The following is a 14,829-nucleotide window of genomic DNA, read 5'->3' on the forward strand; positions in this document are numbered from 1 at the left end:
ATCAGGGGTCTTAACAGACCTCTGACATTTCCCCTTTAAGACAGAGAAAGGGACTAAGGACACAGATTCCCCAGTCCCTTTCCCTGCTGCCTCAGCTGAAATGAATGGAGAGAAGCTCCTCTCCATTCATAAACTGTTCATTTGGAGTGAGACCCATGGAGATGTGGTCTGAGCTAACAACTCTTGCAAAGAGAACTCATTAGTCACTAATGAAGCTAATATGGAAATCAACCTGTTAGTGTCCATCCACGATGGGACAGATTTTGGGTGGAGTGACCATTTGAAGAAGAATTCTCCTCAAAACCTCTCATTTAGTTTCAGTTGGGGTGTAGAGGGGATGGGATGAGTGTAAGTGTACGATTATATACAGCTCCCTCTAGTGACAGACCCCAGCTTTGCGGAGTTCCTCTGCTGATCTCCCCTCTCTGTTGCTTACAGTGCGCTTAAAGCTGAACGCCAGTGAAACCCCATTTTTTATCATTTTTAATAGATCTATCTCTCTATATATCCTCTATAAATCTATCTGTCTCCATCGTTGTACACAAAGGGTCAGTTTACTGTCCTTTAGACTTTAGAGGGGCCAGGCGTTGGTGTCAGTGGGAGGAATAGTGCTCCATCATTGGTATCAGTGGGCGGAATAGTGGCCCATCATTGGGATCAGTGGGCGGAATAGTGGCCCATCATTGGTGTCAAGAGGAAGAATAGTGCCCCATCATTGGTGTCAAGAGGAAGAATAGTGCCCCATCATTGGTGTCAAGAGAAAGAATAATGCCCTGTCATTTGTATCAGTGGGAGGAATTATGCCCCAACGTCAGTGGTTGGAATAGTGTCTTGTATCAGTAAGAGGAACACTGCCCCAAGGGCCAGATAAAGGAAAGGAAAGGGCCGCATCTAACCCCTTGGCCACAATTTGGAGACCCCTGTTCTAGAAAGGAATTTTATTTTCACCATTTTGGATAGAGCAGAGAAAAAGGTCTTGACCTATGTCAGCTTTCTTGCCCTTTGTGGTCCTATTAATGAGATTTTCTCTCTGTCCCTTTCAGGACAGAAAGTGATGGGAAATCACTTTAATGGAGACCTTGACCAAAAAATGGGGGATGGATTAAAACTTCTAATGCCCCGTACACACGGTCGGGATTTCCAATGGGAAAAAGTCCATCGGAAATTCCGACGGGAAAATAGAGAACCTGCTCTCAATCTAATTCTGTCGGAATTTCAGACAGAAAAAGTCAGATGGAACATACACATGGTCAGAATTCCCGACCATAAGCTCCCATCTGACTTTTTCTGTCGGGAATTCCGACCGTGTGTATGGGGCTTTACAGCTTTTTATTTATGTCTATTAATTTCTGTTTCAGTACGAACCGCTCTCCTTATTCGCTGCACTGGTGCCACGGGGACATGAAGGGAGGAAAAACATCCCCAATGGGACCACAGACTAAAAATATAAACCAAACAAAATTCTTAGCTCTTTCCCTTTCCAAAAATAAAATTAAAAATTTGTCTGGAGTTAGGTTTTATGGTGGCCATTCTCAAACCAGGTTTTGTGGAACCCTAGGGTTCTTGCATGGGTGGCTATGGGTTTCTTGAGCTCTGGCTAGTTGACCTCCCATATGATAGTTGGATCTCCCATGTGTGGCTGGAGTTAGGCTTTAAGGCAGCCATTCTCAACCTGGCTTCCATAGGTGGCTGGAGTTCCTGGAGCTGTGACTAATTCACCTCCCATATGATAGTTGGACCTACAATGTGTAGCTGGAGTTAGGCTTTAAGGCAGCCATTCTCAACCTTTGAAAATCCTAGGGTTCCTCCAGAGGTGGCTAAGAGTTCCATGAGCTGTGGTTACCTTACCTCCCATGTGATGATGCCTGCATAGTTCAAGGTGTGTCACCATTTGGCAGAGCCAGTGACATGACTATAGGGGGCATTCTGATTACCACCATCAGGTGGGCATTCTTTCCATTGACCATCACCAATGTAACTCAATGACCAACCACCATTTTCCCAATGACCACCAATGGACTACTCTTAACAGGAGTTTCCTTAGACCTGAAAATTAATGTAAGGGTCCCTTTGAGGTAAAAAGTTTGAGAAGGACTTCTTTAAGGTGTCACTTCCATTGACCCCTATGGTGACTCCTCTGACCAGCAGCAGCAAGTATAGAATGAGGGTGGACATCACCAGAGGAACTTCACAGGGCTGCGGAGGTAAATATCATTTCTCCCACAGGCCACCCCACCTATAACCCCCTACTGAAAAACAAATATACAGTTATGTGTGGCGTCTTTCTTTAACCCTTCATTGACAACAGTCAGACACTTCTGTAATATAAAAAGCAGTCCTTACGTTTAGGAACCCCACCTGTCCAGCCTGCTGACCGGCTTCTGGGCAGACAAGTTGGACAAACTCTTTCAGGGTCTCTTGCGGGTGATAGCGGATGGCTGGGTGCGAGAAGTACGGCCCCGGCTGCTGGATGATGGGCGACGTCGGGAAATGCAAGGTTGACGGCGTGGCGTGCGGGCTCGCTGCGGGAGAGAAGGAGAGAGCGGTTGTTATCTGAGTTTTGCTACAGGATGCTCTGCAGTTCCATGGAAGGACTGAGGAGTCTTTTATAAACACAAACCATCCGCTCCAATCACACTTCGACAATGGCGAGCGTTCATTCCATTCATATACATTTCCTGCCATAGATGGTTCATCGCAGGGACAATTCACAGCTCATCACATCCATTACCAACAATATTAAACATAAGGACTCAATATATATCATGCATTACCGGGCAGGCAAAAGTCATAGAAACTTCTTCAAGTTCAAATAAACTTTCCATGGTGTGTAACATACTGAAGAATAAATAAACACAACAGGGAACATTTTATGAGATGTGATTCCAATAAAAAAAAAGATTTCATATTCTGTGCTCCCTCCAGTGTTCTTTCCACAACAAGACCAAAATATATCGAATATAGGAAGGACTAACTATCATGTACTTTTATGTCTAACAAAGTATACATCCAACTTTATTGCTGTAAATATATGTCCTCTTTTTCTTTCTTTCTTTTTTCCTTCCTTCATTTTTCTTTGTTTATAGTTTACATCTCCTTAGCTCTGTACATTTTCCTTTCTTTCTTTCTTTTTACATTCCTTACTTTTTATTTGTTTACATCTCCTTAGCTCTGTACATTTCCATTTCCTTTCCTTTCCCTTCCTCCTTTCCATCCTTCCCCCCGGTTCCCCTTCCACCCTTCCTTCCTCTCTCTTTGTTTATTTTTATTTCATTTCTGTCTTTCTCTCTCATTTTTCCTCTCTCTTTTTTCCTTCCTTCCTTCCTTTTTTGTTTATAGCTTACATCTCCTTAGTTCTGTACATTTTTCTTCCCTTCCTTCCCTTTCCCTTTCCCTTCCTTCCCTCCTCCCCCCCTTCCTCTTTCTTCCTTCTTTCCCTCCTTCCCCAACCTCCCTTCCTTCTTTCCTTCTTTCCTCTCTCTCTCGATTTGTTTTTTTTCTTTCTTTCTTTCTTTCTTTCTTTCTTTCTTTCGCTCTCTCATTCTTTCTTGCTTTCTTCCTTTCTTTGTTTATTGCTTACATCTCCTTAGCTCTGTACATTTATCTTTCCTTCCTTCCTTTCCTTTCCCTTCCTTTCCTTCTTTTCCTTTCCCTTCCTTCCCTCCTCCCCCATTCCTCTTCCTTCCTTCTTTCCCTCCTTCCCCAACCTCCCTTCCTTCTTTCCTTCCTCTCTCTCTCTCTCTCGCTTTGTTTATTTTCTTTCTTTCTTTCTCTCGCTCTCTCATTCTTTCTTGCTTTCTTCCTTTCTTTGTTAATAGCTCTGTACATGTATCTTTCCTTCCTTCCTTTCCTTTCCCTTCCTTCTTTTCCTTTCCCTTCCTTCTTTCCTTCCGTCATTTCCTTCCTTCCTTCCTTTCCCTTCCTCCCTTCTTTCCTTCCTTCCTTTCCCCTCCTTCTTTTTCTTTCCCTTCCTTCTTTCCTTCCATCCCTTTCTTTTCTTCCTTCCTTTCCCTTCCTCCCTTCTTTCCCTTCCTTCCTTCCTTCCTTTCCCCTGTAAATATCTATCTTTTTAACTATCAGTCTATCTACCCTTACCCTATCTCATACAATTGGTTTAGTAATTTAGGTGCAAGTAGATTATCTTCTCTCCACTAATAAGTCTGAAAATATTTCCCAGAGCTTTGAACAGGAGATAACCAAACAAGGTAATGACTGTTAAGGAAAGAAAATACTGTATTTAATCACATGACTGGTGACTATGAAGCAGGAAATGCCATGTCTGGGCCCCTCCCAAAAGCATTTGCATTCTCTGCTCCGCAGGGGAGGTGACTCTTACCGCAAGCAACTCAGGGGCTGTCTGAGTGCATAGACTTGAAACAGCTCTGGACAAGTAAAGCAATGAAGACCCTAAGATAGAGCTGCTCAGCATAGATAGGAGTGGTGTGACCCAGCAATAGTCACTAAGGGGCAGATCCACAGAGCAAGTACGCCGGCGTATCTACTGATACGCCAGCGTACTTTCAAATTTCCCGCGTCGTATCGTTGTTTTGAATCCTCAAAACAAGATACGACGGCTTCTGGGTTAGATCCGACAGGTGTACGTCTTCGTACGCCTTCGGATCTAAGATGCAATACTTTGGCGTCCGCTGGGTGGCGTTTTCCGTGTCGGGTATGCAAATTAGCGATTTACGACGATCCACGAACGTACGCGCGGCCGTCGCATTTTCGAACGTCGTCTGTAGTCGGCTTTTTCCGGCGTATAGTTAAAGTTGGTATTTTGCGGCGTATAGGTAGACTTGCCATGTTAAGTATGGCCGTCGTTCCCGTTTTTTTTTTTGCGTAACCCGTTGTGAATAGGGATGGACGTAACTCACGTCTAAGTTCAAAAAATGACGTTGTTGCGACGTCATTTCGCGCAAAGCACGGCGGGAAATTTCGGAACGACGCATGCGCAGTTCATTCGGCGCGGGGACGCGCTTCATTCAAATGAATCACGCCCCCTACCCGCCGATTTGAATTAAGCGCTGAGAGATACACTACGCCGCCGTAACTTTCGGCGCGCAAGCTTTCAGGATTCAAACCGAAGCCGGCGTATCGTATCTCTGATACGCGGCGCAGGTGTAAAGGTATGTGGATCTGGCCCTAAGTGACTTTTCTGACTCATAAGGTAAACATGAAAAACACTTTAGAAAGCTACAGTTCTTCTGTTTTCTAATCAATAGGTGAGGGGAGAGGGGAGATGTTTGAAGTCTAAATAAGGAGAACAGTCAAGGGTGACAATGCTGCTGCTCCATAGATACAGTGCATCAAGTGAGTGTTGTCACCCCATGGCAGAAAGAGAAAATAAAGGCAAAAGGCCTGAAAAAAGAGAAACCAATGATGCCACCATATCTAAGCAACATTAAAGGAATTTTTATTTATTTTGGGTTTAAATGCACTTTAAACAAGGAACATTATAATGTGCGATTCATTTCTCTGCTTATAGGTGCAATCACCCAGAAAAACTCTTGTTAGGTCGCATTACAGAACACTGATCATGCCTCGTCTCTCCTTGTCGTCTTTCCTGGCCATATCAGAGCGCTAATTGGAGAGGCCAGCGATCCCGCTTGATGGGTGATACTTCCTAACACACTGTAGCAGCTGTGTTTATCAGACATATGAAGAGTGACTCTTTAAAAGGGGGAAGCTGGCAACGCTCCAAGCCTTGCAAGCAATTCTGCAACTCCAACGCCTAATGCAACATATCTGAAGGTGGAAAAAAAAAAAAAAAAAACGCCAAACGGTAATTTTTCTAACTCATCAAAGCCGTTACTCATTCAGGAGCTTTCACCCTACCTGCTGGGAATACCATAATGGTATCCATTAGTTGGGAACCCTCATGGATTAAATCCTTGATACGGACAAGCTGTCTCCTCCGTGTCACATGACTTGCGCTGACACATATTCACAGGAAAGAGTATAATTATACAAGAGTCATTAGCGCAGTGGACTAATTAATCCCCGCTAACGCCTGTCAACAATTCCCTATTCGCGGATACTTCAGCTATCTCAAGGAATAGGCGAATGACAGATCACAGATTTGTGCTGCGTTGGCGCTATCGGCTCGGCTTGTGAAATTTCGCTGATAATTTATTCACGGACCCTGGCTGCAATTTTTACACTTTTTTTTTTTTAGACAGTCTTCAACTTAGTTTGACTTTTTCGGTCGGAAGAGTTTTCTAAGTTGCGGAGGAGGAAGTGTGGGGAGGTTTGTAAACTGGCTGGTGTCCAGTTTTAGGATGGTGACAGATAGATGGCTTTGACTGTCAATTAAAAGCGTAATTCCACTCAAAAATGGAACTTCCGCTTTTCGGATCCCCCCTGCCGATGTCACATTTGGCAGGGGGGAGCAGATACCTGTATAATAAAGGTATTTTGCTCCCACTTCTGGGCATAGATACCCGAGCCACCCGCAGGTACCTAGCGGGGACCAGTGGGATCGCCTAGCGCGAGTCGCACATGCTCAGTAGGGAACGAGGAAGTGAAGCCGCAAGGCCGCGTCATTGAATTTGATTGACAGCAGCAGGCAGGGCTGGACTGGGACTGGCCCACTTTGACAGGTCTCCCCCATGGCGGCCGGAAAAATACCCATCCCGGCCACCCAAGCCCCCTCTCCCCCTTCACTAGCCACTAGCCGTTCTACTTTATTAGAGTAGAACAGCTGGTACTGGTATTCTTATAGGCAGTACAAGTGGGGAAGCTAGACATTATTTCACCCGGGGCAAAGAATCAGTTCGGTGCCCCCCCCTTATGGGACAAGATTAGGCAGAAGTGAGAAACTCCCAGGCCATAGCTCTTGAGTCAGCTGTCTGTCCCCTCCCCCCATGCTCCTCTGTCGTCCCCCCTGCTCCTCTGGTACCCCCCTGCTTCTCTGTTCCCCCCAGGTAAGCGCTGCGGGGAGGGAGAGGAGGTGATCACTGCGGGAAGGGAGAGACAGAGGAGCGGAGGGGGACAGCGGTCCACTGTCACTGAAGCCGGCCCACTGAGCCATCGGCCCACTGGGAAACTCCCTGTAGTCCCGATGGCCAGTCCATCCCTGGCAGCAGGAGCCAATGGCTGCACCGCTACCAATCTATCCAATCAATGCCGAGAAGCAGTGGAGAAGAGGACGCCGGGGGACGCGCACAACAGGTGAACGGGCTCAGGGGGGGGGTGGGGGGCCTGTGACAGCCAGGTGTTAAAAACACGAACCTTTACAACCCTTTAATAAGTGAAATAACAACGGGTTCTTCTATTTTCCAGCTTTAACTTGCTCCTGTTTGCCATTCACAAATGTTTGTAAGAACGGCGCTAATATTTAATCCCTGCCAATATCCACAGCCTGATATAAAAAGCCCCGGACATACAAAGAATAAGTGCTTGTTTTGTTATTTGAATAGACCCATACCATACAAGTTAACACAACTCCTTGGGCCGAGCCGCGGAAAGCCTTAAATTAACTTGGCGGGTTGTCCCTGGCACCTATCCGGGGGGGCGCAGATTATTACAGGCAATAGAGATTCCACTTCCATGGAATGCGCCTTGGCAATTACGGAGCCCTTTATATAGAAAGGTGTTTTCGGTGAGCTTTTACCACGCCTTCCCACCAGGGGGCGATCCGGTTCATTTTGAGAGCCTGCTATGCCGAGTCGCAAGCGGGGTGGAGAGATCCCCTCTTCCAATATTTTGTGGGCTCCATTCACATCCGCTCCTCTTAGGCTGTAATTACACGCTCGCTGCTTTTTAAATAATTGTAGATTTAACAGATTGTCTGCTTTTTTTTTTTTCCACTCGCTTTTCTACAATGACAATTAGCGGCGCCGAGCAAAGACAATTAATTAAAAACAAAGTGTTAGATTATTCAGATCTCCGCGGAAAAGGTTCCCGGCTATGGATCCCCCGCCGTTTGATTGTACGGGATAGCATTGTGCGCCGAAGGAAAAAAAGAAAAACGACAATGATCGGAGTTCTATTTCAGAAAGGTTTAGCGAGGCCACAATACGCTCTATTATGTGTAGAGCCTAATAAACAATACAAGTATTAGTCAACACACACTTTTATTAACGAGCAATGGGACTCCAAATAATTATATGGTGGGGGGGAGGGGAGGGGTTTAGAGTGTTTTATTTGGTAAAATTGAAGGAGAAGTGCCCCTGGGCATGCTGGGTGGGTTACTCACGCGAAACTCTAGATGGCGCTAGATACCGGTGTGCTCGTTGTGCATGTTAAAGATTACAATTAGCCAGATTCAGTAAGAGTTAGGCCAGGGTATCACTAGATACGCCGACTTAACGCGGAATCTGCGCCGACCTAAGTTTAAGTGTATTCTCAAACAGAGATACACTTAAACCTATCTAAGATACGACGGCTTGCGCCGTCCTATCTTAGGGTGCAATATTTAGGCTGACCGCTAGGTGGCGCTTCCATTGCGGTCGGCGTAGAATATGTAAATCACTAGATACGCCTATTCACGAACGTACGCCCGGCCGACTCTGTAGAGATACGCCATTTACGTAACGCATTATCAGGCCTAAAGTTATTCCAATAAATAGTTGGAATAGTAATGTTAAAGTATGGCCGCCGTTCCTGCGTCGAAATTCGAATATTTTACGTCGTTTACGTAAGTCGTCCGTGAATAGGGATTTACGTAGTTTACGTCCACGTCGAAACCAATAGGCCCGTGCGGTGTACGTTGCCGCAATGCACACTGGGAAATGTAGGCGGACGGCGCATGTGCCGTTCCAAAAAAACGTCAATCACGTCAGGTCAACCCAAATTAACATAAAACACGCCCCCTCAGCCTATTTTGAATTAGGCGCCCTTACGCCCGCCCGCTTTAGGCTACGCCGCCATAACTTAGCAGGCAAGTACTATGTGAATCATGTACTTGCCTCGCTAACTTACGGCGGCGTAGCCTAAACACGATACACTACGCCGCCGCAAAGTTAGGACGCCCTTTCTGAATCTAGCCAAATGAGTTTCGGCCTTGGGGGGACTCGCCCTTAAAGGGGTTGTGTAATTCTTTAACCACTTGCTTACCGGGCACTTTTACCCCCCGTCCTGCTCAGGACTATTTTCAGATTTCAACGCTGTCACACTTTGAGTGAAAAATGCGCGGTGATGCAACACTGTACCTATATGACATTTTTATAATTTTCTTCAATTTTTTTTGTGGTATTCAATCGCCACTGTTTATTTTTTATTCTTTCCTAAACACACACGACCATATTTTTACAACCTTAAAAACGACAACGTTAAAAACGTAGTGAAAAAATAGGGCATGTTCGAAATTTTTAATGCCCATTTTTTAGATCGAGAAAAATGCTCTGGAGCCCACACACCATCGTTTTTAACCACTTGCCGCCCGCCAATGACATATTGACGGCGGCAAAGTGGTTGTAGAATCCTGACTGGACGTCATATGATTCTGAGCCGCTGCGCGCCCCCGGGGGCGCACATCGCGGCGATCGTTGTCTGACACCACGATCAGTCTGACACCACGCAACACCGTTCTCGGTAAAGAGTCTCTCACGGAGACTCTTTATCACGTGATCAGCCGTGTCCAATCGGCTGATCATCGGCTGATCACGATGTAAACAGGAAGAGCCGTTGATGGCTCTTCCTCACTCGCGTCTGACAGACGCGAGTAGAGGAGAGCCGATCGGCGGCTCTCCTGACAGGGGGGGTTCGCGCTGATTGTTTATCAGCGCAGCCCCCCCTCGGATCGCCACATGGACCACCAGGGAAGCCCACCAGGAAAAAAAAAAGGCTAAAAAAAAAGGCTAAAAAAAAAAAAAAAAGGCTAAAAAAAAAAAAACGACCATATTTTTACAACCTTAAAAACGACAACGTTAAAAACGTAGTGAAAAAATAGGGCATGTTCGAAATTTTTAATGCCCGTTTTTTAGATCGAGAAAAATGCTCTGGAGCCCACACACCATCGTTTTTAACCACTTGCCGCCCGCCAATGACATATTGACGGCGGCAAAGTGGTTGTAGAATCCTGACTGGACGTCATATGATTCTGAGCCGCTGCGCGCCCCCGGGGGCGCACATCGCGGCGATCGTTGTCTGACACCACGATCAGTCTGACACCACGCAACACCGTTCTCGGTAAAGAGTCTCTCACGGAGACTCTTTATCACGTGATCAGCCGTGTCCAATCGGCTGATCATCGGCTGATCACGATGTAAACAGGAAGAGCCGTTGATGGCTCTTCCTCACTCGCGTCTGACAGACGCGAGTAGAGGAGAGCCGATCGGCGGCTCTCCTGACAGGGGGGGTTCGCGCTGATTGTTTATCAGCGCAGCCCCCCCTCGGATCGCCACATGGACCACCAGGGAAGCCCACCAGGAAAAAAAAAAGGCTAAAAAAAAGGCAAAAAAAAAAAAAAAAAGGCTAAAAATAAAAAAAAAAAGATGCCAATCAGTGCCCACAAATGGGCACTGACTGCCAACATAAGTAAATCAGTGCTGCCCCACAGTGTCCATCAGTGCCGCCCCACAGTGTCCATCAGTGCCGCCCCACAGTGTCCATCAGTGCCACCCCACAGTGCCCATCTGTGCCACCCCACAGTGCCCATCTGTGCCACCCATAAGTGCCGCCCATGAGTGCCCATCTGTGCCGCCTATGAGTGCCCAGTGCCGCCCATGAGTGCCCATTAGTGCCGCCCATGAGTGCCCATCAGTGCCGCCTATGAGTGCCCATCAGTGCCGCATACCAGCGCCGCCAATCAGTGCCACCTCATCTGTGCCCGTCAGTACTACCTCATCGATGTCCATCAGTGCCATCTCATCTGTGCCCATCAGTGCCACCATATCAGTGCCCGTAATTGAAAGAGAAAACTTACTTATTTACAGAAAAAAATAAAAACGTAATTTTTTTTCAAAATTTTCAGTCTTTTTTTAGTTGTTGCGCAAAAAAAAAAATTGCAGAGGTGATCAAATACCACCAAAATAAAGCTCTATTTGTGGGAAAAAAAGGATGCCAATTTTGTTTGGGTACAGTGTAGCATGACCGCGCAATTGCCATTCAAAGTGCGACAGTGCTGAAAGCTGAAAATTGGCTTGGGCGGGAACGTGCGTAAGTGCCCTGTATGGAAGTGGTTAATGAAATTAAAAAAAAAACTCATTTTTTAGAACCCGAAAAACGGTCGTGTGTACGCGGCATTACTGTTGCAGCATCTAGGAAATCCTATATATTATGGTTCAGGGAAGGAACCTGACTGCCGCACTAGGGATCAGAAAAAACACTTGTAAAATGTAGGGCGGCCGCTCTGCTTTCCTCCGGGCCGACGCAGAAGTCACAAAAGGCCGAACTTGATGGAACTGAGTCATTTTTCACCCAAACTATGTAACTGCTTGCCTAAGCACCCAGGGAGCAAATTGTGCGTTATTGGTCATTTTGTTCCATAGCCTTTCCTCTGCGCCTTTAGAATGGCCCGCGTTTCGCCTCATTTACGGACGGCGCTCCAGAACTTAATATATGTACATTTTGAAAAGACCAGAGATGTGCTTTACTAAGTTACTTATCAAGGTGACATTCTCCAAAAATTGATGAAAAGAGGAAAGACTAATGATGCCTTTACTGCCTGGTAATGAAAACGGCGACGTGCAGTTTAATTATTCCGCAATATAAAGAAAAAAAGAAAAAATGTTGGTCCACGGCGATGGAACAAAGGAAGGTCTGTGAAGCCGACCCAGAGGAATCTCCGCCGCGTGGAGCTTCAGGCACACTGTAACACCTATAGGACGGCACAGAACCAGGCTTGTCACTGGCAGGCGGCAGACTTCAACAACTTACAGAAGTTTTACTGGCTCATAAATGTGGGGGTCCGGCTACTGAACCAAAGCATACACCCCCGGAGACAGTTACTCCATACAGGACTGGTGCCCAGTGCTACCGGTAACAAGTCTGCAGGGATAAATTCCCAACATGTCTCAGGATATACACGACCTACAGTTCTCTACCGTCAGTGCGATCCCAACTTTCTGACTCTATTAGCTGGATTCACATAGGGCGGCGTATGTTTCAGCCGGCGTAGCGTATCGTATTTACTAGGGTTGTCCCGATACCGATACTAGTATCGGTATCGGGACCGATTCCGAGTATTTGCGGGAGTACTTGTACTCCTGCAAATACCCCTATACCAAAATAGAATACTCCCCCCCTGCCGCCGCCAACGCATCCCGCCGCTACAACGCATCCCGCCGCATCCCCGCTGCCGCCGCCACTTGGTTAATGCGCGCGGGGTACATTCATTTGAATAGCTGTAATGATTTGCGCCGCGTATAGACACTCCCCCTTGCTCGGGTGAACTGTCCAATGCCGAGCAAGGGGGAGTGTCTATACGCAGCGCGGCGCGAATCATTACAGCTATTCAAATGAAAGCTGTGATGTTCCCCGCGCGTATTAAGCAGTCGGCGGCAGCGGGGATGCAGCGGGATGCAGGTAAGGGGGACATGGCTGGATATGGGGGGGAGACATGGCTGGATATGGGGGGGGAGACATGGCTGCAAATGGGGGACATGGCTGGATATGGGGGGAGACATGGCTGCATATGGGGGGACATGGCTGCATGGGGGGGGACATGGCTGGATATGGGGGGAGACACGGCTGGATATGGGGGTAAACATGGCTGCATATGGGGGACATGGCTGGATATGGGGGGGACATGGCTGGATATGGGGGGACATGGCTGGATATGGGGGGGACATGGCTGGATATGGGGGGGGGGACATGGCTGGATATGGGGGGGACATGGCTGGATATGGGGGGGACATGGCTGCATTTGTGGGGGGACATGGCTGCATTTGGGGACACATTTAAAAAAAAGTATCGGTATTCGGTATCGGCGAGTACTTGAAAAAAAGTATCGGTACTCGTACTCGGTCCTAAAAAAGTGGTATCGGGACAAACCTAGTATTTACGCTACGCCGCCGTAAGTCAGAGAGGCAAGTGCTGTATTCACAAAGCACTTGCCTCCTAAGTTACGGCGGCGTAGCGTAAATGGGCCGGTGTAAGTGCGCCTAATTTAAATTGTGAAGAGGTGGGCGTGTTTTATGTAAATAAACCATGACCCAACGTGATTGACATTTTTAACGAACGGCACATGCGCCGTCCGTGGACATATCCCAGTGTGCATTGTTTTAAAGTACGCCGAAAGGACTTATTGGTTTCGACGTGAACGTAAATTACGTCCAGCCCCATTCACGGACGACTTACGCAAACAACGTAACATTTTCAAAATTTGACGCGGGAACGATGTCCATACTTAACATTGGCTAGGCCAGCTATTTGTTGGAATAACTTTACGCCTGAAAACGCCTTACGTAAACGGCGTATCTTTACTTCGACGGGCAAGCGTACGTTCATGAATAGGCGTATCTCGCTGATTTATGCATTCTAGGCGTAAATCAGCGTTCATGCCCCTAGCGGCCGGCGGAACTAGACAGCTAAGATACGACGGCGCAGGCAGGCTTCTCCTTGCTGGAGAAGAAGCTGTGCCTGAGGACCTGTAGTGCAAGGATCTCCCTGCTTCAACTATTCTTTGGCTCTATGCTTCCTCCACCTCTCCTTACGGAATCTTTTTCGGCACATTCCCACACATTGCGTGCAGGGCAGTCCGTTCATTTCAGTGGGACGCCTAACTACCAAAGAAATTCTGACCCTTTTGCAAAATCTCGCAGCACCTAGGGCCAGATTCACAAAAGAGATACGACGGCGTGTCTCCTGATACGCCGTCGTATCTCTGAGATACGATTGTCGTATCTATGCGCCTGATTCATAGAATCAGGTTACGCATAGATAGCCCTAAGATCCGACAGGTGTAAGTGACTTACACCGTCGGATCTTAGGATGCAATTCTAGGCCGGCCGCTAGGTGACGATTCCATTGCGGTCGGCGTAGAATATGCAAATGACTAGTTACGCCGATTCACGAATGTCCGCTTTGCCCGTCGCTGTAAATTTACGTTGTTTTCGTAGAAATACTCCGCGTTAAACTAAAGCTGCCCTCTAGGTGGTCTAGCCAATGTTAAGTATGGCCGTCGTTCCCGCGTCAAAATTTGAAATTTCACGTCGTTTGCGTAAGTCGTCCGTGAATGGCGCTGGACGCCATTTACGTTAACGTCGAAACCAATGACGTCCTTGCGACGTCATTTAGCGCAATGCACGTCGGGAAATTTTAGGGACGGAGCATGCGCAGTACGTTCGGCGCGGGAACGCGCCTAATTTAAATGGTCCCCGCCCCATTTGAATTAGGCGGGCTTGCGCCGGGCGGATTTACGCTACGCCGCCGCAAGTTTACAGGCAAGTGCTTTGTGAATCAAGCACTTACATGGTGTAACGTAAATGTAATACGTTACGCCTCCGCAGCGTAGGGCGATTCTACGTGAATCTGGCCCCATGTGTTTGGCGTGCACATTAGCAGATGCGTGAAGGTGCCATTAAAAATGAATGGCAGCAGCATGCATCTGCTAAAGGGCAGCGCGTTTCTGTGTGCGTTAGGAAAGTGTGCGATTTTACGCTCATTCCCGAAAACACGCAAGGTGTGAATCTACCTTAAAGCAGCTAAGATAAAAAAGATCATTTGGATCTAGTTCTGCTCTTACAACATTGTAATTATGCATCATATTATTAAATATGGCCTGTTTGTTGTCTCCGGTGATAATAGAATTCAGATGTCATCCAATGGCAATACATTATGTCATAGAACAAGTGACATCATCGTGCTTCAGAAACAAGATATACTTTACGGGACTGACACCACTACTCTACAGATATGGTCACGGTTTATGAGTAATAATTAGTC

General features: G+C 47.0%; 1 protein-coding gene across 7 annotated transcripts in view; it reads right to left on the minus strand.

Annotated features, from left to right (window-relative positions):
* NFIA (nuclear factor I A) overlaps positions 1–14,829 on the minus strand; it is a 455,247-nt gene that overhangs the window by 68,609 nt on the left and 371,809 nt on the right. For all 7 annotated transcript variants that reach the window (XM_040360816.1, XM_040360813.1, XM_040360812.1 and 4 more), the window contains one exon: positions 2,344–2,522. In XM_040360816.1, the coding sequence (XP_040216750.1) occupies positions 2,344–2,522 (179 nt within the window). The remainder of the gene's footprint in view (positions 1–2,343; positions 2,523–14,829) is intronic.

The sequence above is a fragment of the Rana temporaria genome, chromosome 7 (genome assembly GCF_905171775.1).
Source record: "Rana temporaria chromosome 7, aRanTem1.1, whole genome shotgun sequence".
In the NCBI taxonomy this organism is placed as follows: Eukaryota; Metazoa; Chordata; class Amphibia; order Anura; family Ranidae; genus Rana; species Rana temporaria.